We start from the raw sequence: 26,576 nt of genomic DNA on the forward strand, positions 1-26,576 counted from the left end.
TGCCACATTTGCGAACCAACTGGCTTAATGAACAAAGGAAAACAGTCAGAGTGAAATAAAATGCAATTGAATAATTGTCAGAGGAGCTACATGCCATTTCATTATAGACAAAAAAAAGTACGATTGGAAATTTGAGCTAGAATTTCTCCTTATAATATTGATTTTCACTCGTCTCTGAAATACTTATTGGGAAATTGTCTTCCTTTATTTTCTTTGAACATGTGGGCTTCCGGAACAACTTTAAAGGGAAAATCTGGCCTAACAACAGCCAAGGGTCTATTTGTGGATAATAACGAGTGTAAATTTCCATTTGGGAACATAGTGACATCAATTGGTGCAGTTTGGGTACGGCAAAAACCTACTGCCCGTGCACAGTTTCCATGGTCCAATCCAACCATTTAAATTGCCAATCAGAGTAGCAGACAAATACTAGGTCATTAAAAACATTCTGTCCGAGGGATGCTTCACTGGCCCCTAACAGTAACTCTCTACACAGTGTCTGCTCATTGGTCTTCCTTGGCTTAATCTCTGCACAGAAAGAAGGCCTCCCATTTTTGCCAACGGAAAAGATACTCAGGGGCAAGATCTGTGAGAACACATGCAGCAAAAAAAGTCTTGGCCAGTTCACAGAAAGCTCACTATAAAGTTGATCTCTCTTCGTATATTGCCAGGGTGCCAGACAGAGCTCCTCTGTCAATAATGTTACAACTCACCAGGGACATGAATTGTGTGAAGAAAAAGAAAGTATTGAAAACATGAACCAGAAGTTATGATGTCGTAATAACATGTACCCTTGTGATTCCTGCATTGTGTTCTCAGAATGTATTTGCCAACATTTGCACAAGAAAACCAGTAATGTTCTGAAAGATTATGAACTGTTTACACCAATCACGGTAATAAAGTTCATCAATATATACAAGCATTCTTTAATGGTAAAATTGGAAGGGCTAATTGACTAGTGCCACATTGGCTAGAGGCAAACGACTGAATCAGATTAAAACATGAAAAGTTAGCATAGAAGTGTTGAAAGTGGAATGCCTAAAAGGTGTGCTAACATGTTAGTTAGCATATCTGATCCTGAGTCTATTTCTATCTATTATATCTCAGACAGTCACATACAGTACTGTATATAGTCTAAATGGAGTAGGTATGCTTCTTCCACATTAATGCAATCCTGTTAATTTTATGTATTTATCATGTTTATCTAGTGAATGTTTATTAATTAATTGATTTGTTTTATTATTAATTTATTATGTTTAAACTGCCCATGGTTATAAGAATGAAGGAGGGATTCTGTAGCTGTGTGTTGGACACTCCCCCCCCCCCCCCCCCCCCCCCCAATTGTCTCCTGACGTCAGATCTCACTGCGCGTTTTCCTTGCGGGTTTGTGTGGTGTGTGGTGGTGAGTCATTCATCAGCGGGGCGTAGGTGCCAGAACTTAATGTGGCTTATTTTGACATTACTGTTGTGTGTCAACCATTACAGATGGGCGTTTGATTGAATTTACTCATCTGCATAAATGGGCTGTGATTAACAGGCCTAATTGCCTGCAAATACCAGCTTGCCATCTGCACCACTCCTTTTCATCAATCTTGCTCTTGTGGCTCCGCGAGGCTTGCGCCTGATTACAACAGCCCTGTCAAGAGTCATGGCACCCATGACTGAGCGGCATCTGCAGAGCTCCGCTAGACGGCTCTTCCCCAGTCCTCAGGAAGAGGCAGTTGGCTGGCGAACAACCGATTCTGATCTTTGGCACTTTCCCCTCAAAAGTGTCAGAGGGGGTTTAGGGAGAGACATTTTCTTTCTGATTGTTGTTTTCAGAAGGGTTTGGTTATTTTATGAGACTCCTGTTCAGGTGTATGCGTTTTAAGAAGTACTATTGCTGAACTATCACAACAAAATCGTTGGAATCATCATTACCATCATCTTTACAAAACTTGTCCCCCACACCCATCTGCCTCAGTGCAAAGGCCTTCCTTTAACAGCCATGACAGTCTCCAGCATTATTCTGCTCATTCAATGAGATGAAAAACAGTATAGTGCAATGGTGAGAACTGATATACTTCAAATTGGCAGCTCTCATTTAGATAAGAGCGACATATTCACAGAGAATTATTCAGCTGAAGAATGTAGAGGCTATGATGCTCTTATTGGTCGTATTAACCTCCTATCGATATAAAACCAAAAAAAAGAACTTAACAACATGTCGAAACATTTATACATGTCTGTTAATTCATATTGCTGGGATATTAACATACTGTACTTCAACTCTATGTGTAACCTGATGAAGTTATCTGGCTAATTCCTAATTAAAACTGGCACAGTAACATGCCCCACACACCAGAGCATGCAAATAAGTCAAAACTGGGAACAGAGTTCAAATTCGACCTTCTTAGAGCTCTTTGGCGAGAAATATCCTCCCCCCTTCAACATTACTTTTTTTTTTTTTCATGGAGATCACAGAAATGGCTCATTACTTGAAATTCTCGGCCTGACCAAGAGCATTTCCATTACAGAGGGAGCTGCCAGCAGCCTAGAGCGGTCCGGCAGCTTTCTAGGCGGGTCAGACCACGCCTGTGCCACAGTCAGAGGAGCCCGCTGCTCGCGCCACAGTGACTCTATCCCATGCCATCTGGATGACTGGGTGAACATTATTATTCCGCTGCGCCCTTGCCAAGCGAGAGTCTGCGGCGCGCCGCCACGTCAGTTTATCTTGTTGCAGCACAGACCTCTGATACTTTGAGCTCTTTAGCCTCTGATCTGTCTGCTCTGCATACATTACACGGCGCGCGTTTACACGGCACAGTCAGGTTGTTGCTTTATGCAAGACCACCCGTTACTTCACATGTAAACATGGCATGCCACAGCAGGGTGTGATCTCTGGCTAGGTGAGAGGTCAACTGGTTTGTTTTTTGATATGCAGAATATGTGCAGTCATGGCTGATTTTGCTGGTTTCAAAGCAATTATCCTATAGCTGCATGCCTCTGGTACGTAATAGAGTAAAGCAAAAAGACAGAAAGTATTCTGACCTGGACAAATGCATTGGCTCCTGTGACAGAAAGAGAAATGATTGGATTACGTATAAAAAACCAACGGTTTCACTTTAATTAGTATTATACATTTGATGTGTTATTTGATCTAGCCTGGACTGAAACCCACAAACAGCAGCACCTGTTGCTGACACAACTCTGAAGGCGTTAGGAAGGAGGTTTACACAGCGGCACAATTACGTACCAGCTGGCTACCCATTACACAGGACACAATGAAATCTCAAGACGAGAAGGCGTCCTCAGTCTCAGTCACAGATCATGAGTCTTCCAACAAGATAATGACCCGAAACACACAACTAAAAGCACCCGAGAATAGCTAAAGAGCAAACAATGGACTGTTTAGAAGTGGCCCTCCATGGGTCCAGCCTTATGTCAGGTTGAACATTTCTGGAGGGAACTGAAACATGCAGACTGCATGGAGGTCACCTTTCAAACCTGAGATGGCTGGAGCAGTGTGCTCAGACTACCTGTTGACAGATGCAGAAGTCATATTCAGAGCTCCACAAAGTGTAAAAATTGTGCAATACCCTGTTATCAATGCCATTTTCCTTACATATATATATATATATATTTAAATGAACGAAGAGCCAAAATTTAATTGAATGAGTGCATTAAACAAGAACTGAACAGTGATGAATGCCGATTACCTTTTGTTAGTTTTGAAGTATTTCATAGAAAGAATTAGGCTTGTACTTTTTTCAGCCACGACTGTAGTTAGAGATCTGACGATTGCATGAAGCACCCTTACCCAACACAGCACGAGAATGTTTACATAACATCCTGAGTAGACCTGACATAATAACTTCAGTGATTTTCAGTGTAATAAGAATGATCCATTACATGCCGAATAAGACAGTTTTTCCCCCATGCAATTGCTGCCTAAGATACTGAGTGATCCCAGAGATATACGTTGCTGTGGCCCATATTTTTGAGATGACTGATGCTGTACCCGTGGCATTTACGAGCCTCTCCTCCATCATTTAAATGAACCCCTTTTGGCAGTGGTGGCACTGGCAAACAGACGCTGGCATAATAATGCATTTTTTCTGCTATTCTTTGTTCCCGGTCTCCTTTTAAAAACATTAATCAACTTTAGGAAAAGTTCTGGGGCACTTCAGCGATGAAGAGCAGGGCCGAGGAAGAACAACAAGATATATATATATATAAAGGATAGCACGGGAGGCACATGTGGTTTTCCCAGGCAGCTAATAATGCCCCCTGGGCTTTGTAGTCTTATTAGGTCATAAGAAATGCCAGGGAGGATGAGAGTCAAATCTGTAACGGGAGCTAAATGTTGAATTCTGTCAACGCGAGATTGATTCGGTCCGTGAGGAAAAGATAAGCAGTCCAAGTCTGCCACACTGGCAGAGAGCCTCCTGCAGTGCTGTTACAAGATATGTGTGCCTGGGGGTCACTTGTGGTAAAAAAAAGGGAGATGAGCTTGAGGTTTAAATAACCAGAAACATCACAGCCACTAGACACTAGACACTATCACGGGCACTAAACAGCGCAACAGTTTGTCAGCTTGCGTTTATTCGCACAAGCAAGAGTGAGAGCTGGAGGGAGAGCGAGTGTTTACACAGTGTCTTCGGGAAACATTACGACTGGGAGCTCGAGCAGAGCAGAGGCATTGTAATTTTTCTTCAACCTGACCCGTGCCAGTGCCACGCTGGGGAAGAGTAAACAGCGCAGACAAAACAACACTCTCTCTATCTCCAGCGTTTAACCTCATTCGGATTGCTTCGTTTCGTTCACTCTCCACTTTGGTGCGCGTGAGTGTGAGCCTGCCAGTAGTTTTGCTCACGCTACAGGAGCACAGTGCATGACAACCAGACGTTCTTGACCAACAGGAAATGCCAGGGAGGAAGTGGATCAAAGGTGCCCGGCGCAGCAGAGTGTGGGCATTGTGGGCTGATGTCCCAGACACGGATTAAGCTTTCAGTAGTGTGTGTCTCTCCCTGTTAGAGGTACAATTTGGTCCAACTAATCTCTCATAGCCAACCCGACCCCGAAATACACACACACTTAGCCTTAGCATTTCGGAGCAGTTATGTATAACTCCATTGTCTGCATAGCTTCCATGTGGAAAACAAATTGGTCAAAGTAAGTAGGTTGCAGTAGGTTGTCTGAACTGAGCTGTGAAGAGATGATATGCCAGCATTTATTTACATTTACATTTAGTCATTTGTTGATGCTTTTATCAAAAGCAACTTACAAAAAAAGCAACACAATGGAAGAACTGACACTTATATCACTTGGAGTGTTCAGCATCATTTACTGCTAAGATGGAACCCAGTTTTGTGAACAGCTGACTAATTGGGTCATGAATCATGATCCTAATCAACGTTACATAGGCACAATTGCATAGTGCAATATCAAGTGTTCTGGGTACACACCGGCAATTTCATGGATTTTATTCTCCATATCATAGTGTAGCATCAAAATGAGTCTGGAGCCATTATTTTAAGGTAAAAATAATTACATTAAATTGCCTTAATGACGACAATTTGACACAGTCATACTTGTCTAACATAGTCTGACTGAAAACAATACTCAGTGGAATTAGAACAGGGCATGAAGCCTATAGCATCACACCTCTAGCCTGTGAGAACCCAGACGAACCTGCTAGCGAATTCGAATTCCCTCTGTGTGTCAGTCTGGCAAGGAGGCCGCTGACGCCCATTTCCAATGTTCCAAAACCCAGGCACCAATCACAATCGCTTATCTGACATGGGGCGGGCTTTATATGACGACACAGAGAGGTGTGTTCAACACAACCAATGGCGGCAGGGTTAAACCTATATGGACATGACACGTATGGAAATGACAGCTGCATTTAAAACCTCCATTAACAAGAGAGATTTTATTGCTGCACTTCTGAACCTATATGGGTTAATAACGAGTTGTAAACCAAATAGTCCAAATAAACGAGTTTAATTTAAGCTTAATTTCACTGCTTGTTGACTGCCCCTGGAAGTCATAGGTCAATGAAACTTTTACATATCCACTCTCAATCTCAAGTGAGGCCACCACATCTCAGTAATACAGTTCACAAGTCATCTGGGTCATTTATGAAATTGTTGATGACTAATGGCCAGAGAAACTCTCTAAAAGTCCTGTGTGTCAGTGGGTTGATAACTATATTTATAACACATGCACTTTCAATGAAACCCGTAGCTGGCATGCAATTCCCTCACATTTATATTTACATGTATTCATTTAGCAGACACTTTTGGTCCAAAGTGACTTACGTTGGGGGATAACAATGTCCCAACCCTCAGCTTGTTGTTAAGTGCCTTGTTCAAGGGCACAATGGTGGAAGCCAGGAATTGAACCCACAACTTCAGTAACTTTACCCTTGGCAAAACAAATATTCTAATCAGAAGTAAAGAAGAATGACTCAACACAAGTGTGCCCAATTTAAAACAATTATTGGCATTTTTCAGTGTACATCTCTACAAAACTCAAACCTGACTTGCTCACCTCACTTTGTTTTCGAGATCACTTGCAGGGGTGGGCCGAAGCGGTAGTCTGTCATAACTCAATGCAAGTTCCAACGCTTAAATCACAATGGTCATGGGTTAATTTGGTAGCAGGCGTTGGGTCCCAAAAAGAATTATTAGGTGCTGCCATCTCCAAGAATTTCAAGAACACGCACACTGCCAGCTGACAGAGGGTATAATTTGTGATAGTCATTTATTATCGGGCCTATGAATTTTAATGAGTGACTGTGAGCCTTGAGTGTGTCAGCTTGCAAAATAATGGCAATTTGCCTGGCACTCTCTAATCCAATCAGACGGTCATCTAACGTGGCAGGGTAGAAAGTTCTACAACATAATCGCACAGGCGAACATCAGGAGCAACGTTCACAATGCCGGTTTGCTTTGTTGCCCCGACGACCGCAGCCGTCGCATTCCGAAAATGGAATGCGCTTGCACACTATTCATATTACAAATGCAAATTGCTATTTGCGGCAAATGCGGCTGAAGATGATGACTTATGACTTTGCCAAGCTGCATTTATGACAGTAATAGAATCACATCAGCCAACGATAAATAAACATATCTGCTTATAATATCACAAGGTAGGCATATGCACCGGTGTTCAATCAGGGTCGGTGGTAAACACACAAACAAAACTGAGCAAGAGGCACACAAATATTGTTATTGCTCCTAGCAGCATCACATGACTATTTCTCTGCCACTTGCCTTCGGTACTAACAGGGAAATTATGCACAGCAAGAAGATACAGCACATTTGTTGTTAGATGCTCCTTTGAAGAAGGAGTGTATGTGTGTGTGTGTGTGTGTGTGTGTGTGTGTGTGTGTTTGTGTGTGTCTGTGTCTGTGTGTGTACGCGTGTATTTTCCTTTGTTCAGTAAACGTGTTTGTGTATTCACTATTTCTGAAGGCATTTCTCTTTCTCAGACTCAAAAAGACACCGACTTCAATAGAAGGTGCCAATTCCAGGGGTGAGATGAATTTCTAATGAACATTGTGCATATGAGATGAGATTTGTGGTGTTACTGAACATGAAGGAAAGCAATGCAAAATCTGTCCTTAATCTATGTGCGAAGGGTCATCAAGTTCATCTCTAGTTGAAGAATTTTATGTAGACTGTCCATGTAGACTGTCAGATGTAAGATGTCAACATGTATCGATGTCTACAGACTGAAGACTAAAAGTGAATACCTGCATTACATTAAGGAGAACACAAGTTTAATTAGATTTGCTGTGTTCAATAGGAAACAGAAGAACAAGGAGGAATTCATTTGTGCAATGGAGGAGTGTATACAGTACATGCATTGCACATTCATGCTTTTTAAAGGCTAGCTCCCTATGCCACTACAGCTTATATACACGTTTTACATGAGTGGGCTGGCATATGCTTACTGTTTGATTTTATCTCTGCATAAATATTCAATTGGGCTCCAATCCAGTATTTACATATGAATGAGATGAAGTCATTTTATTTGGTAAGCTGTTTTTAACAGCTGCTTAATAATTAACATGTAATTATTTCTACACTTCCGTCCTTCACTTCACTTTTTCATTTGTTCTTTCTGTCTCTCTACCTTCCTCCCTCCCTCCCTCCCTTCCTTCCTTCCTTCCATCCTTCTATCCTTTCTTTCTTTCTCCTCTTTCTATATTTCGTTGTCTTTTTTTCCTACTGCCTCCCCAGTAGTGCCACTAAGAGCAGGTCCAGTGATGTTGTAGAAAAGTAATTTCAGCTAAGGTTTACATTTAGCTGCAGTGGAGGTAGAGACCACCAGAGCCTTCCATCAAATAAATCAACGGACCAGCACCAAACCAGACTGTCAATAGACTGCTAGTGTACAAGGGGGACCCATCTCGCAGAAGTTATGTATTTGTTCCTTCAATGAAATGGCCTCTTTTATTTCAACTTGTTCAACTTTTTGTGCAAGTTCGAAAATAAAATAAAAGAGAATGCATTCATTTTCTAATGCTTGCCTCTCGTAAGCAATACACCGAAAAGAAAGTTGGATGCCTTTTGACAGGAAAAAAGATTGACTACATATGCCAGTGTTTCCCAAACCTTTCATGGGTCCTTAATAATCATTAACCTCAAATCATATTTCATGGAGTTACCTCTGAACCTGTAACTGCATAGAGTTTTGCACAGTCGTCCATCTTTCATGATAGCACTTTCATTGGTCAAGGAATATTACACTGACAATAACATCTGATAACACCAAAGGCACATGCAGCACAAAACAGCTGCATTCATAAGTAGCAAAAGGTTGCTCCCTAAGCTGAAAGGCATTGAAAAAAAAAACTGAACATGAACCTGGCCAGGCCAACCCCTTTTTATTTTGTACTGAACAGGGGAAAAAATCAATAATGAAAGCTGTAATCAACAGACAGATGGTAGGCTACAATAAATTCTTGATCTATGAGTTCACACAACCTGTCAGCATTATACTGTATGTCAACAGTTTTTTTTTTTTTTTGCAACATGGGTACGCGAGGGCAATAAACAGCAAGAACCTTGTAATCTTTAGACATTGTTTAATGTTTAATGTCATGGTGGTGTGGTGTAGTGCGAGAGAAAGAAGACTTGGGAAAAATTGACCTACACTACACTGCTTACATGATGTAACTATGTTACCCTACAGTGCAAACCCACTGGCTATTGCATGGGACATGTGGTTGGAGCTGTACAAAAGCAAATAGTCACCAAAGTGTGTGTGTGCGTGCGTGCGTGCGTGCGTGCGTGCGTGTGTGTGTGTGTGTGTGTGTGCATGCATGCCTGCGTGTGTGTGTTAAACTGGTATGCTTAATTAGAGACCCCAAATCTGTCTTGTCATCACTTTACCCATTAGTATTACTTGTGTATGTGTGTGTCTCTGTGCTTCTACTTTAGTGTGTGTGTGTGTCTGTGCCTGTGTCTGTGCGTGTGTGCCTGCGCAAACAAAACAGCCAATCTTAGCTGGCTGGTTAGGCTGGGTACAGTCTGCATGTCTCATCTTCTGCATCCTTGTTTTGTTTACCGAGGGCTACAGCCTGGATAAATGAACTTCTCTGCAGAAGCACTCCATGTTTACTCCCACTGTTCCAACAAGCAGCACACTCACATTGCAGTGTTCCAGGTTGTCACCATCTGATAGAGACAAACATCTCTGAGGCAAGAACTCTGTACCCTCTACAGGAACAAATCAAACGACTACGCATGTCTCCAGGTAATGAGATTCCCCTATTCTACAATAGGGGTTAAATGGACCCTTATTTACTTCTAAAAGGGGCATATACTCACTAAAATATCTAAATGGGTATCTACGGTGAACAAACTCAGTTTTGTTTATACTCGGCTCCAAGGTAACGGCTCTGACCTAGAACACACCCCCTGAGGTGAGCCCAAATCAGCTAGCTGAGCGTGCAGGTCATTTAACATTTCAGACATGGGCACGGCCCTGTAAGTATAATTCTTTTTAAATGAGTTTAGGCGGTAAATGAACCTCTGACAGAGCTAAATTAAATTCCTCCGCTATCATTAGAAAGGTTCCCATTAAAGATGCCTGTGTTGGGAAATTGGCTCCAAGTTCGCACTCTGATAAGGTGGATATTTTTAATTTCCTACAAGCTTGCTCATTCTGATCCGGAAGCCTGTAGGGGTACTAAAATGCGCCATTAATTCCAATTGAAGCCAAAGGTTCCCAGAGAGGATTGGTTTATTTGAGCCTCTCTCCGACTGATGCGGCCCAACTCTCCTTTGTTCTTATAAAACGCCTGAGCACTTTCAAATTTTGTGTGCAAGCTAAATTATTTACATTTTTTTTGGATGAGTGTATAGGGGAAATTAAGTCTAGTACATTCTCACTTTTTCTTACACTACCTGTAGAATAAGTAAATGATGATGATGATATACTGATCGATATCACTGGTATATTAATACCACTTCAATGCTTCATGGCATCCTTTAAATGCATTCAAACACATTTCTCTGAGAGCCTGCATCTTCTGAACGGAACATGTGTGAGGTACTGTATTCTTTAACTCTGTTGACAGGAAGCAATCTGCAGCAGCGCTAGATTAATAGACCAGAGCTGTGTGATTCCGATGTGATCATTATTCCCCGCCGCGGTGCCACCTCGACACACGCCGACGGTGTCATGCTGCTGCTGCGAGACTGGGGGACCGAGATAGAGACGAGTCACGCAGAATGATTCCCCACTACCACCACCACTGCCGCCGCCCCCACCACCGCTGTCTCCTCCCCCTCCTCCTCCAGCCCTCCAACTCTCTTTGCCCCCACCCACCGTCCCACCCCCTGTCATCCTCCCACCATCATCACTCCCTCCTCGCTGTGTGGTTCCCTTCCACTCCCCACCCTCTGTCCTCCCTCAACCCACTTTCATCTCCCAAACACCATCTCTCTCTCTACTGTCTTTAGTACCACCACCACCACCACCACCACCACCACCCGACTCCCTCCTTACCCTAACCATCTCTCTCTCTCTCTCTCTCTCTCTCTCTCTCTCTCTCTCTCTCTACTTTTTGGTCACTAGCACACCTCATCCCCCCAACCCCACATCCCACCACCATCACCTCCACCCGACTCCCTCCTTACCCTAACCACATCTCTCTCTCTCTCTCTCTCAATTCAATTCAATTCAATTCAAAGGAGCTTTATTAGCTTGACTGTTTTCACAATGTTGCCAAAGCTAGTGTTACAGATAACACAGTAGTATCGTAAAAGCACTGAACGCACTAACATACAAAACATCAAGACACATATCACATATCTCTCTCTCTCTCTCTCTCTCTCTCTCTCTCTCTCTCTCTCTCTCTCTCTCTCTCTCTGTCTCTCTACTTTTGGTCAGTCACTAGCGCACCTCCTCCCCCCAACCCCACATCCCATTCGTCCATCTACAGTACCACCATCCCCTATACCTGCTCTCTCTCTCTCTGGTTGTCACCCCCATCCCATCCCACCCCCACCACAACTCCTCTATCCCAACCCCTGCTGCTCCCTCCCTGGCTGCCCTCTTGGCCAACTGGCGGTCTGCTGCGCCTCTCTTCCCTCCAGCCACAATCTGCCATCCCCCCTCAGATCAGCGCCCGAGACGGGGAGCAACGGTCGCCCAAATTCAATTAACCTCCTTTGCATGTTTGCCCCTTATTCTCTCTCTCTCTCTCTCTCTCTCTCTCTCTCTGTCTCTCTCTCTCTCTCTCTGTCTCTCTCTCTCTCTCTCTCTCTCTGTCTCTCTCTCTCTCTCTCTCTCTCTCTCTCTCTCTCACATCCCTGTCCCTGTCCCCTCTGGAAACCACACGCGAGACAGAAAACTCGCGGAACCGACGCAGAGAAGTAGAGACAGCGCGCCCGTGTTATCTGCTCGTGGTGAGATAGCGCTCTAATCACTGCACACCTGTGTGGCTTACTGTAGGAATTAGAGTTTGTGGCCAAGTCAGAAATAAAGTGAGGCTCTTGTGTGTGTCTTTGCATCTGTGTGTGCTGTGCATACATCGTGACGTGTATGCTTGCTTGCATGCCTGTGGGAGTGTATGTGCAAATCTGGCTGGGCATGTGGTGTGTGGCGCATGTTTGTGCATGAGTCTGTACTTGAGTCTGGTTATTTTTGCCTTTGTATGTGTATGCTCCTCGGCATGTACACATGACTACATATCCAAGTCTAGTCCCCTGTACTGTATGTTGGTACAGTATGTGTGTGTGTTTTTCTATGTTTGCGTGACTGTTAGTGTCTGTAAGTCTGGCTCTATGTGTGAGCGGAGCTGATTACAGTATGTGCTGCATGTGTGTGTATAAAATTGTGGTTGTTTCGGATGTTTTTCTGTTTGTTCTTCTGCGAGTGTGTGTCTGAAAGGGTTTCTCTATGGGAGTCTGCATGTGTTTGAGAGCTGAGCTGTTTGCGTACTGTGTGTCTGTGTATTTATGTGACAATCTGGTTGTTTGTCTGTCTGTGTGTGTGACTGTGTGCTGACATGTTTATGCATTTGTACTGTATGTCTGTGTCTGGTTCTCTATGAATGTGCTGGTGTACTTCTATATTTGACTTTGTGTACTGGTATTCTCTCATGATGATTGCAAGTCTGTGTGCGTTTCTGTGTGAATGCACTATAATGTGTACGAATGTACGCTTATATGTCTGTGCGTACGTATCTGTGAGTGTGCGCCCTGACCTTTTCCTGTGCTTGTACTGCATGTCTCTGTGTGCGTTCCCCTGTGAGTGTGTGTGTGTGTGTATCTTGTAGAGTCTGCACTGCCTCCTACTCAGCCTCTACTGATTGAAGACCCCCTCACTCCATCCTCTAAACCATTTCTGTCCGACTCTGTTCTTCCCAATGTAATTACTTGACCCCTAATAACAGCAGAGGGCCCACATTCACGCGGAGCAGAGAGCTGCTGGCAAACTCGCTGGCCTTTGTTCCCATCTTTTATGTCTCCGAATTATAGATTAGTGCACAGGAGAGCACACTAAACGCTGCTCTGAAACAGATTATATATAGCCACTGATTAAGGCAGACGGGAACATGACCTACATGCATAACATTTCTCTGGCATTACGCACGGTAAAAGGAATACATTCAGGGCCCTTTACAGCTGGGAAAATTGCTCTAATTATAACGCAGTGTCATATTTCACCGTATATATCTGCCGAGCATGGTTTTCTCTCCCCATTATTAGGCTAATGCTTTGTAGAGTGTCAATGACAAAAAAAGTTGAACGGGCCCCAAGGTGTGCTGCGTTTATGAGAAGTGATGGGGATAAAAAAGACTCCCATCTGTCAGAACAGGCTTTTTGGAAAACCAAGAAAATAAAACATAAAAATGACACAGCTGATGGACCAAAAATAGCTCGCCACCCACCCCCTCGACCCCCCCTGAGCGGAATATTCCGTGGGATGGGGGGGATGAAAGAGGCCCCTTTTTTTCCTTTGGTTCCCTTGCTCATCAATCTCAACGTTTCGGCCGCCGATGGTGACTGGGCATCCTGCAGCTCAGACTGGCCCCTACTGTGCACGTGAGATGGAGAGAGAGAGAGAGAGAAAGAGAGAGAGAGAGAGAGAGAGAGAGAGAAAAGAGAGTAGATGAGAGAGAGAGAGAAAGAAAGGGGGCAAGACAGAAAGAGCAAGAGATAGAGGAGAATAGAGAATGAGGGGGGAAAGAAAGAGGGAAAGATAGATAGAATGTGAATGAGGGGGCAGAGACGAAAAGAGAGCGAGAGTGTGTGAGAGGGGAGAGAGAGAGACAGGATGGAGATTCTCTTCTCCCATCAGCCACCTGAGCTTGATTTAACACCCCTGTTTCCTGGGAGCGGACGTGTGATTATACAGCCGTCTTCCCAATATGCCACCCAATCTCTCCATCTCCATCTCCCTCCGTCTCTATCTGTGTCTCTTCTCATGCCCCTCTCTTTCTCTTTAACTGTCTCTCCTCATCTGCTCTATTCTCTCTCTCCTCCTCCTCCTCCTCACTCTTTTCACTGTTACCTTGCTATGCACCTCTCTTCCGTGCCCTTTTCCCCTCCCCTCAGCTCACCTCCCTCTCTCCTCCATCACATAACCCCAACCCCCCCGCCCCCACCCCCTCATCTATGTGCAGACTTGTGTCTGCACACTTTTTTTCTGAGGGCCGACGGAGAAGGACGGACAGGCTGTGGAAGAGGAGAGGAGTCTGATGAGCAAGATCAAAACCGTTGGCGTTGAGAGATGAAACGGCATGCGCAGCGCCGGGACTGGAGGATCGCACCAGAATGTAAAAGGTCCCCCCACCCACCCCACCCACCCACCCACCCACGCCATTGTTCTTCGCCAAGCCCTAGACGTGCTGAATGCATGTCCTTCACCGACTATTACACGAGAGCAGAGGGGAATGAGTGAGAGAGAATGACAGCAGCAGAAAAGTGGATGTTTAGTTGGACGTTTGAATGGACTGAGTCATCGCTGAAAGGTCTGAACCCAGAAGTCCAGATTCTTAATAGATATTGCAAGGATAATGCTTCACTGGGCCAAAGTCTTTTAGTCCCCACTCATTGTCATATTCTTGGCTCAATCTATTTGGGCACTAAATTGTTGTAATTCAGAACAAGGTCACTTCCCATTACGAAAGATACTTTTTGCTCCCTGATATCATGTGGTCAACGTGTCAACTGGAGATTTTAAACTAGCTCAAAACTCATTTAATGAGAACACCTCAAACCTTCGCTCTCCCCCATGAATTCTGTCGTGTTCTTTATGTCAACACTCAGACAGTAGACAGCTAAACTGATTATCCTTTTTTTGACACGACCCTGAGGCAACTGTCTACAAAAATGACCATCCAAAACTCAGGGCAACAAGGCTACAAATACTACTGTAGTCCAGCTAATGTCCAGCTAATGTCCTGTCAATGGCAGTTCATGATATGGATAATGCTACAGTCCGTGGACTTTCGTCTAACTTGTAAGCACCCATTACCTTGCTGGATGAGAGATGCTGCTGATCACAGGTATAGATGGACTGTGGCAAATTCCCATTTTAATCATGTTCTTATTCTCAGAATGTCTTGAGCCAAACCCAATCATATCTGCTGGGTACAGCATACAGTATTTTCTTTGCAGCATCTCAATTTCATACCTCTGTGTCTTGATGTGCCTGCTACTACCATAGTGAACTAAACCATAAACTATAATACTCAAAGACCTTGAAGATAGAGTGAAAATATGCAACACTTTCTTCTCACTTTGAAGGTTTCTGCCAAACTATTCAAATGAATTGAGTAAAGAAATTGTGAAAGAATGAACAAAGATGTGAGAAGAATAGGATGGCATTCAATGAGTATAACATCGCCAACAAGCCTAACCCAGGACTGCAGATTGAATGCCTTCAACAAAAATATAACTGGGATAATCATGTGCCACAAAAAATCATGTAAAGACATGGCAGTCAAGGACCCAATCACGGACCAAAGTCAAGACAATCTTCCAATCTTCTCTGTATTCCCTCATTCCTCGTGCGACACCAAAAGCAACCTAATTAATAGTGACCGTTAAGGCATCTGGGTATGATGGCAATTTAAAAGCAGGCCATTACATCCATGCCTGACTTGAAATATTGATGCTTACCCAACTCAACTCACCATTCCTCCTCGTAAATGTCCACACTGGTTTCTCATTACTCCTCATCAGTACACTGAGTTATTATGGCTATGGAGCTGCAACCAAACAGCACTGAAACACATTGCACATGCTATAATGCAGTCAACTCAAATCAACTGAGCTTCTGTGTCTGTGAGGTGAGTTGGATGGCTACATCATGAATAAATAAGACACACCATAGACCTACCTCACTTCTTGTCTCTCATAATAAACACAATTATGTATGTGGTATATGTTTATGATATCACACAAACATGAATAAATGTATGTATTTTGATGGTAAAGCAGCCGGTAACATAAATTACATTCAGTCCACCCAGCTTCTATTCCCGAACCTTCCATTGCGAGTCTGTGTCACTTCTGATTCTAAGCATCTGCTCAATATCAGCCACAACGTACAGTTTGTAGGAACGTAAATATGTATATATTAAGTCTACACATAAGAGTGATTTGAGACAGCTTAGTCAGGAATCCGTCAAAAAAAGACCATTTTGCGACCAAATCCAAAGGAGGTAGCAGTCGTAAACCTGTTTTGATGGGCGGGCGGGCGGGCGGGCGGGCGGGGTGGTGTTGGGTGGAGACCTCACACATCTCTTTAGCTTTGGTGCATGGGGAGGCAGATGGGTCCGGTGACCTCATCACCTGAACATATGCCCCTGCAGCAGGTTAGCTACCGGGGCTGGGCTCTGTAAATGTACACTCAGCTCCGTCGACAAATAAACACACGGCGCTACAAGGCCACGTCACCGCACCGGCGCAAAATATATCGCCACCGGCTGTGTTCGCGTGAACTTTATGTTCCACGCAACCCCATATGTTCTGAGTTGTACTGACAGCACAATGTGGCCATTACAGTGTTACAGCAGATACTTGGAAAGAAGGCAGAGATTGCGTTCCCCAATTAATGAAAGTTCCCTTTGAGCTTTCATTATGGCATATAATTACATGATTACTGATTTTAGCACTTTGCGCACGTGAAAGAGAAGGACACTTAAAAAATCAAAACATCTCTGTTGTTTGTTTTTCCTGATTACTCGGACCATTCACAGATGTTATGTGAACATTTAATGGCAACGCACAAGACAAGAGCAAAATAATATAAATCTAACATTTTAAAAGTATTAATATAAGTGTACTCAAAACGTTTCAAATGGCCGATTATAATTATTGAGATGGATGTTCTACCTGTACCACTATGTGCCTTTGATAACCTTTTAATGTTTCCCTTTACAAAACACTGGAGTGCCCAACAAACTACTCCACAAAGAGAATATTCCACATTGTTCATGGAGGACCCTTTTTAAGAGTAGCTGAAATAGATTCTCTTAAAAACATGAAGATGTTATTACTCAGCATGTTGTCATTGAGTAAAGGGGATGTCCTCAACATACTATCATTTTCAACCTTATGGGTAAATACATAATGTGCTATATTACAGACTTGATGTTGAGAATAATAGCTATTTATTTGCTTTCTACTTACCGTATGACATTCAGCAGCAAGCAGTGAAATCACAACTTAAATAGCAAATTCATTTCCGCTGCTGTTGGGAAATTGCTATGCATTTCACACTGAGCGCCTAGGCGAAACTATCCGAAAGATGTAAGCACTTCGACTGAAAATGCATTACTCCAGGTGTCCCTGAACAGTGTGTGAGTGCCCAGAATAAACAACCCCATCAAAATCCCAGTGAAATGGCTTGCATGCATGTCAATTTCCTTCAAAGGCTAAGGCATCCCCACAGGGCTTAGCTGTTCATTAGGTGCCTGTTTCAGATGTTGGCTAACAGTATGCTCCTTCCGAGCCTCGGGGTCACATCAGCATACCCAATAATCTCACTCAGAAATCAAAGGCAGCTTTATAAACAGATCAATATGGCTCACTTATATTGTAGCCAAACAGGGAGTCGGAGCAAATTCCTATAGCAGAGGACAGATAATGCTGCTGCCTGGTTGCCACTGAAGTATTAGGCAAGATGGATGGGAGAAAAAAAACTCCAAGCTGAGACATGCTGTCACACAGTCATTCGCTTAAATGTAAAATAATAATTGACTAAAATTGTAAATAATGTGGATATATTCACTGAATAATTTGCACATATCTGCACATCATGTAGAAATACAGACACAGTTGACAACTTGCATGCAAGAAAACTGAAGTCAAAGAAATTCAAAGAAAGAAAAACCAAATCCAATTCAGACTGATGAAAAAAAGTACCTGTTGACATTTTCATCAGGCTCAAGCTCCCTGCTGTGCTTCTCTTTCGTCAATATCATGGCAGAAAAAAAAAAAAATACTCAAGAGACCTCAAGGGCCCAAAGTTAAAAGAGGAGATACGAGCCAATCCCCGGGATAAATGTCCCTACTCAAAGTCGAACAGGCCCCAAATCCATGTCTAGTCGTTCACTTAATGCCTGTTCCTCGTGAGCCTAGCAGTCTGTCGGTTCTTTCTGTGCCAATCCACATCCAGCGGCAAATAGATTTGTCATGGCAAATGAAATCTGTCATAAGGGATCGCACACTTAGCAGGGAAGATCTCACCGTTACCATGCACTCACAAGATAACATTATCACCTCCGTAATTACACCACAAAGCAACAAAAATCTGAATGGGTAATGGCTTCAGCAGCCTTTCGCCACATAAAGAACACAGTCAATAGATTCCCCTCTGTAAGCACATACAGTACGTATGCATGTTCAGGGGTTGCGCACTAAAGATAAGGATATAGAAAAAGTGAAAAATGGTGGCATCAACATTCAACAACCTTTACATTTTTTGAGGTTTAAGGAAAAGAACATAGTGACTTGTTTTCCCACTGACGTGGAAACGCAGACTTGCAGACTGATTGAAAATGATAAACTCATAATCTCAAGACAGACAGAAATCTTAATGCTGCTCTTGCAGACTGAAGGGTACAGACAGACATTCTATTGGGATTCAGTTTCTTTTTTTTTTTTTTTCGCCAAACAATAATTCTTGGATGACAGGCCTAGATCTGGGTGCAATACTAATATTTTCTGGCTTTTATGCAATAAAATTTCCCATTTTAAAACGGTAATGGAGATTTGTTTTTAAAAATTCATACAAAACCAAGGGCAGATTGAACTCTAAGTCGGCTAATATCTGCTGGCTAATTTGACTCCCATCTGATCTCTGCCCTATTCCCTCTTAAGGAGAAATACCAGCACTTGACAGCGAGTAATTCCTTTTTTTGCGGCCTCTTCCATCTGATTTCATTCACATAGATAACGGAGGATCACTTACGGAATCTGTCAAGATAACACGGATTTTAGTGTACTGAGTAAGCAAAGCTAATGAGTTATGTCTCCTGAGTTTCACACAGACATGAACCCTCAGAGACACACACACGTATGCTCTCTTTCCCTCTCTCTACTTTCATGTCAACGCTCCTCTCTCTCTCTAGCTCTGCTTTTATTTGAACACATTCTTTCTCAATCTTTCTTTAACAACATTGCAAACCACTGCGGATGCAATACTACTAACATTGTGGCAGAAGACAGAGTACATTGAGAACTTGCTACCCTAGGCAGAACAAATCATATTCAAGTCAGGCATCCAAAACAAACTACTTCCACCCACTGTAGGAACAAAGATAAATACATATAGTATGTATGTATTCAAGGAGTGGAAGGAGAGGTAGCCGAGGTAGATTTTGGAGCAGGGGGTAGAGTAAGGACACAGTGAGGACTTTGGAGGATTGAACTGGATCTCATCACAGTTTCATTTTGAGGTGTGACTCGCAAGGGCCCTGAGAGAGCTCATTTCACAGAGCCTCACAAAGGGAATTCGCGTCACCACCAGAGGAGAAAAAAACTGCCATTATGAGGGACTTGCATAAAAGGTGGACTGCAAGAGTTGTTATCTACTTCAGGATGATGGGGTCCAACACAGGGTCAAGGATTGGATATCTAGAAGAGGTCACCAAACTGCTCTGCCACTATTTTCTACAACGACTTATATTTGTATGAAAAGAAAATGCCTCATACATACTGTACACTAATAGCAGGTTAACCTTCAACAATTTGGCTTTTGGAATAAAAGGTGTTTTGTCGTTATGCTTCTTTAGAAAAATAAAGTAGTTCTACTGTATAGCTGGCATATGAATACAGTACTACCGATACTTGCTCATAACCAACTCATATTTTTTTGAAAACCAAGAAAGAATGTCAAGAAAGCATGATTAAAAACTGCACAACCATACAATCGTATGACTGTCATCACGCCGACAGCAGGCCAGCAAGTAGCCTACTGAAGCAACATATGAAGTGACAAATGAATAAGAAAGAGATTGCATTTAGGACTCAGCATAAAGCCTGTTCCATACACATGAAAAAGGGACCATAAGGACTCCTGCAAGTCCAACTGCACAGGCACTGCATGAGAAATGTATCTCCCCCAATACAGTAATTGAATGCCTTTGGCCTACACATTCTTTCAAGTGCCATCAGTCTTTTCTTTCAGAGACAGCCAGCAGGTATCACAAGTGGGCCCTTGAAATGTAAACGGCAGACATAAGCATTAAATTTACATCCTATTTATGCTGTTATAACGTGACTTCAAACATGGCTTCAAAGCAGGTGTGAGCAAGGAGGTCAGAGAGGCAGAGCTGACAGTGGAGGATCATTAACACTCACCACAGGGAATGGCTTTCACTTCATGGAATGGACTAAAAGATGTGATACTCTACCAAGCAGTGGCTAAGAGTGGCTAAGGAAATGGAAGCCTCCCTATCATCAGGTAGGCTATGAGTCCATTCACAAACAGATATTCATGAAAGACGTGTTTGTAACTGTGTTAGATATTTCACCATGTAACCTGTGAAGGAGAATGTTGACCGAAAAAATCTCAACATTAAAGTAAAGAAAACAAAAACGATTATGCATCTGTAAAACAAGCAAGTATTTGATAGCTATTATAAAACTGCCCCGGGGGGTAAAAATAAGAGTTCTAAGAGTACTCTATGGGTGTTCATTTCTCTCGTAGAAACACATATTTATTACGGTCTGAATAATAGTTAAAAAGATGAATTTTCAGAAGGAGGCACTTTTCCTGTAATTTCTTCAGATGACAAGGTAAACGGGGAGACAAAAAAAACAACTTCCCTTAGGGGTAGCAATTACCACAGCCAATTTAATTCAGAAATCAAATCAACACGTTCACCTTCCTTCTGTCTCTGTGCATGTGCGACGGTGTCTTTCCCCATTTCAAACATGTTCCCCGGCTCTATCGCCGAAGACAGCTGTTGAACCGCGTGTGTCAATAAAGGAGCATCGCGCTTGTCATTCTGCGAAAGTGAGGGTGGAGACGAGACGAGACGAGACGAGCCACACCGGCGGAAAGGGGGACGGAACAGGGAAATGAAGAGGAGGGAAGAGAAGGTTAATGGGAGACATGGACACGTCAGACCTCACCAGCAGAGTCAAAGGCAGCACAGCCTGTCTCCCACTTAAGTAGTTCTTAAATGGCGACATGTCATCCCGAGAGCTATGGGATCCTCGGCTAATGGCGCTCACTCACGCTGGAGCGAACAGCTAATGCAGGCCCCGGCAGGTTCTGTGTAGAACAGATCTGGTGCATTCTAATGATAAACAAAACATAAAATGTGTTTGAGTAATTATTCAAGGGGAGAATGTTAACTGCCGTTTCCATTTTGAATGTAAATGTTTGTCAGTGTTTATGTGTGTGTGTGTGTGTGTGTGTGTGTGTGTGTGTGTGTGTGTGTGAGCGAGCGAGCGAGCGAGTGAGTCAGTGCATGAGTGAGTGAGTAAGAGCGATATAGAGAGGGGGGGGGGGGGATTGTACATCTGACATCTGAGTGTACCTAACATACAATACCAGTTATTCTTAAGCATGGATAACCTACATACAGGATTTGGCTTCACCATACCTGTAGAACACACAAACAGTGAGCCCAAACACAACTAAATAAGCTTTGCAGACAAACAGACATTAGGAAAACAGTAGAAGACACTCTTTCCCTGTGTGCATTTAGGTATGCGTATACGTGTGTGTGTCTATGAGTGTATGAGTGTGTGTGATAGAGAGAGAGAGAGAGAGAGAGAGAGAGAGAGAGAGGCAGGGTGAGTAAGAAAAACAAACACCGAGAGAGGAAAGAAGTGTGTGTGTGTGTGTGTGTGTGTGTGTGTGTGTGTGTGTGTGTACGTGTGTGAATGTGTACCTAAGATCAATTATGCTTATCCTAAATGCCTCTCGCCACCGCTGTTTCTGTTTGCTGAGCTACAGATGCTCCGATTAGCCGCGGCCAGAGCCTTCCCTCTTCGCCGTCCCCTGAGCGCTGGCGGCCCGCACGCCTCGCACGCCGCGCACACCGCGCACCAGCCCGCCAGCCCTCGGAGCAGTCCGTCAGCGGGAGTGTGAAATCTCTAGGTCAATAACCATGTTTGGCCAAGGCTGAGACAGATGGCCCGACACCAAGAGGGGGAAATGTGGCCCGGCAGGCGCCGCTCGCTCCTGCCCTCCCGCCCCACGTCGTCCCGCCACCCCCCCCTCATCCCCTCCCCTCCTCCCCCCCCCAGAGCTGCATGCAGCGCCCTGGTGCTCAGGTCACGCGCCGCTAACAAGTCACCGGGAAAGAAGTTGAAAAAGACAAGGCGAGGCGAGGTGAGGCAAGCGAACAAGTGGGAGTTCAGGCCACACACTCTCTTTCTCTCTCACACACACACACACACACACAGATTCAGACATATGAACTTCAACATACACACACTGTTACGTTCCTGTTCATACACACACACACACACACACACACACACACACACACACATAAAAACATGCACATACATGCAAACATATACACATCTTCAAACACCATCAAACACCTTGAGCAGTGGTCATTTTCAGTATCCTCAGGCACTGACTGAAAGCTTATTGAACTTGCTGACTGTGTCCAGAAGCTAACGAAATAGGCAACCATTACATTGTAGGTTTGGGTTTCAGGGCACCCTTGGAAAATAATTAGTGGAAGGCACCTCTATGTTGTCGCAGCAGCATGAAAGATCAAATGAAGTATAGATCAAACAGATCAAATAAGTAAACCCTTACAAAGGAGACAATGAAAAAAATAATAATTCTCTAGCTGCTGTCATAAACAGAGCGAGGGAGTTTGAGATGCAAGCTTTGCACAATGCGCACCTCTATGCCAGAAAAGAGGACACTGAAGTGGCAAAGTGGTCAAACCAAAGCAATTTGGTCATCAGTGGCAATTCTGCTCTTTGATACGTTACTGTACAGTAGCTAATCAAGCTGTATTGTACCCTCCGACCTTTCAATGTGCACAGTATGAATTCAAACCCAGCTTTTCCACCATTGTAATGATATGACTGTGGCCAAACTATGATGAAAGGTATGCAAAATCGGCTAAGCCATGCGTGTTCAGCCTAATTTAGCCAACTGGTTTACTAGAGACTTCACCTCATGTCAGATTAATAACAGTAAGAGAAACCTGTGGTTAATTAAGGTAATTCAAATGCGATTACCTCCTCTATATGACAGTGTCGACAGAACTCACATGCTTAATGTGACAACTTGTGTGACACCTAGCAGAGCTACCTTGTAATTACCAAAACAATGATCTGCAAGCACTGTGTAGACTAATTTCTCGGCATATGGCAAAACAACAGCTTTAGAAGGTCAATTGGTAAGCATAGAGTAAGTAAATATTGGCTTGTAATATAATGGAAATTCATGATTCACGAGTTTACATGATTACACTGAATGTACATCTGATAATGGTGTTTGATACAAGTTCACAAATATGCGAATTCCATTATGTGTGTTGCAATTGTGTTACCACCTGTTACCAGTACCTGTTATTGCAGAGAGTGTTTGGTATTGTGATTGTTTGCTTGTCAACACAGCCTACTGAACATAGTGATAAAACTTCAAGTTATCTTAACTTTGTTTCTGACAAGAACCTTTTCTTTATAACGCTGTGGTTGTTTGACACTAAACTCTACTAGTGAAGACATAGCCCAGTGAAAAGCAATTATAGCAGAGGTTGTCAAATACCTTCAGAGTCAGAGACGGTAAGCCAAAACATTGTACCGTGACAGTAAAGCAATCTATCTACCTCCTACGAGTTACCCTACACTGCTTTGAAGCCAATTTGTATAGACATGATTTTATGTTCTTTAAAGTTATAGTATCATATTGTATGAGTTGTGGCTGGATTTGAAATTCAATAATACATTACAAGCTTTCCTTTGTTTAAATATGTACGATGTGTACCAGCAAAAATGTTCAATGTTTCAACACTGGCGCAGTAAAGACGTCAGAAATGAAAGCCATCTGAAATTAAAAGAATCATTGTATTGTGTCACTGTGATGGATTGTGCGGGTGCAAAATGAGTTCGCCAGTCTCATGACATAGCTATTAATGTTTCATGTGGTTTTTACTATGCATTTCAGCCACACGAGCACTCTGTCTTTCTCTCTCTCTCTCAGTCTCTCCACGTATTGGACTCCCTCTCTCCCACTCTCTCTGTGCCTCCCTATCCCATACAAAGAGACCAAACATATCCACACTCAGTCCTGGACACACAAGCCCCGCCCCCCCCCCCTAACCTCCCCACTCCTGACTGATGTGCCCAAGGCATTTACGTCCTTATTTGGCCTATAGTATTTCCAGTAAACAGTAGATAACATTAAAGTTTATATTTGTTAACAGATCTGGAGGTTCACACCATTAGTCACGATGACAGCCACTCAGTGGCGCACTGCGCTCGGCCCACTGAGAGTCAAACACGCCTGTCTTTCATCAAGCCTTCAATCAAATAAACCACCATTGGCTGTAATCCACTTTCCACTTTTGTGCCACATAACAATGAATCGTGTTTAACATGGTCCAGACATCTACTGACTTACTACTCTCGAAAGCGCACTGCAATATTAAACATCACACCACCACACAGTACTACGACGCGAGGTAATGCAGTATGCAATGAACACCTCTGTCCTGAGGCTATATATGGACCATTCCACTACATTCGGATTAAAAATGTATACAGTGTTGTCTCATACCCACAACAACATAGACCACTCTGAGTCCTGTCTTGGATCTCACTGATATGATGGACAAGAAAGGGAATACACTATTGAGGCTGCAATAGAAGTTTTTTTGCTACATAGTGAGGAGAGATACGTCTTCAAATTGAATGTGTAGTCTAGTCTGCGGAAATTGACTGAGTCTGGAAGCTCTGATATCATCTGGTTTTCCTGATTAACAAATAGCCCGATGATGTTCAATTGATTCATTACTCTTTTAGTTAACAGGCTGCTTTTAGTTTTGTATCCAAGACACAGATGATCCACAGAGCTCCCATTCACAATATTTATTAGAGGTGATGTTCTTTTAGTTTTGTAACTGAATCTGTTTCTGTGTGTGTGTGTGTGTGTGTGTGTGTGTGTGAGAGAGAGAGAGAGAGAGAGAGAGAGAGAGAGAGAGATGGAGGGAGAGAGATTTAAAGTGGAAATATCTGCCTAAAGCTGAAATGTATCATTATTTCAGGAGATAGTAAACATAGTAAATCATTGAGGACAATCAGTTTACTTAACCTGGGCACTTACCCTAAAGTAGTCATGGTGACGATCGTGTACCAAAACGAGGCCGGGATGCTGGTGAACTTGCTCGAGCTGGAGCCCTTCTCGGCGTAGAACATGACGGTGGCGAAGATGATGATGGCCATGGTGAGGGAGAAGAGCAGGAAGCCCAGCTCCGAGGCGCAGCTCTTGAGCGTGTAGCCCAGGATGCGCAGGCCCTGCGAGTGGCGCGAGAACTTGAAGATGCGGAAGACGCGGAAGACGCGCAGCGTGACGAAGGCGCCGCTCACGTCCTCGTTGTCGGTCATGACCAGGCCGATGTAGTACGGCAGGATGGCCACCACGTCGATGATGCTCATGACGCTGCGCATGAAGCGGTAGCGGCTGGGCGCGGCGAACAGCCGCAGCAGGTACTCCACGGTGAAGATCATCACGCAGGCCGTGTCCATGCAGAAGAAGGCCACCGTGTAGCGCTCGCCGCACGGCACGTCCTTCTGGCTCTTGTAGCCGCACGGCACCGTCTCCACCACGTTGGTGATGACCGAGATGGCGATGAAAAAGCCGGTGACGTAGTAGAACACCAGCGCCATGGTGCTGGTGTGCGGGTTCTCGAACGCCCGCCACATGGTCTCGCGGAAGGTCATGTTGGGCAGCTTGGCGTCCTTGTTCTCCTCCTGGTCGTCCATGAGGCGCTCGGCGTTCTCCCGCTTGCGGTCCTTGTACTCTTCGTAGCAGCAGTCGCCGATGATTTCGGGGATGATGCCGAAGAAAGCCAGCTCCTCGTCGTAGGCCGAGATGCACTCGTAGCGCGGGTAGTGCAACTTCCCCGTGCGGTAGAAATTGAGCACGCTCCTGAAGGCGTCCGGGTCGCGGTCGAAGAAGTACTCCTTGGCCTCCTCGTTGTAAAAGAACTCCTTCTCAGAACTGCCCAGGAGAGTGTCCGGGTACCGCTCCAGCGTGGTTCTCCAGGTCTGGAAGCGCCGTCCACTCACGTTCAGTATGATCAGCTCGTCCTTTCTCTTGCTGTGGTCTCTTGGGGCGATGGGCATGGGGCAGTTGGCCACAGGCATCCAGCCGATGGCGGCTGCCCGGGCAAAGGGGAGCCATGCTGCAACTCCAGATGCCATGGTGTCGCCAACTTGACGGTGACGCTACTGGTCCGGCACTCTCAAAACCAGCTCACCTTCAATTCAGCTGTCATTCTTGGAAGAAGAGAAACAACATTATAATGACAACTTGCTATTGTTTAGCTATCTTCTTGTCAATCTTGTGTTCATACCTCATACTGCTGGTGTTAGTGCAATACAGGGGAATCACAGTCTCTACCTAAA

The 26,576-nt window shown here is 43.9% G+C and overlaps 1 protein-coding gene across 3 annotated transcripts in view; it reads right to left on the bottom strand.

The window, feature by feature from the left end:
• Positions 1-26,576, bottom strand: part of LOC134091753 (potassium voltage-gated channel subfamily D member 3-like) — an 81,642-nt gene that overhangs the window by 53,942 nt on the left and 1,124 nt on the right. For all 3 annotated transcript variants that reach the window (XM_062544393.1, XM_062544394.1, XM_062544392.1), the window contains exon 2: positions 25,273-26,447. In XM_062544393.1, coding sequence (XP_062400377.1) covers positions 25,273-26,372 — 1,100 coding nt within the window. In that variant the 5' untranslated portion in view covers positions 26,373-26,447. The remainder of the gene's footprint in view (positions 1-25,272; positions 26,448-26,576) is intronic.

The sequence above is a fragment of the Sardina pilchardus genome, chromosome 9 (assembly GCF_963854185.1).
Source record: "Sardina pilchardus chromosome 9, fSarPil1.1, whole genome shotgun sequence".
In the NCBI taxonomy this organism is placed as follows: domain Eukaryota; kingdom Metazoa; phylum Chordata; class Actinopteri; order Clupeiformes; family Clupeidae; genus Sardina; species Sardina pilchardus.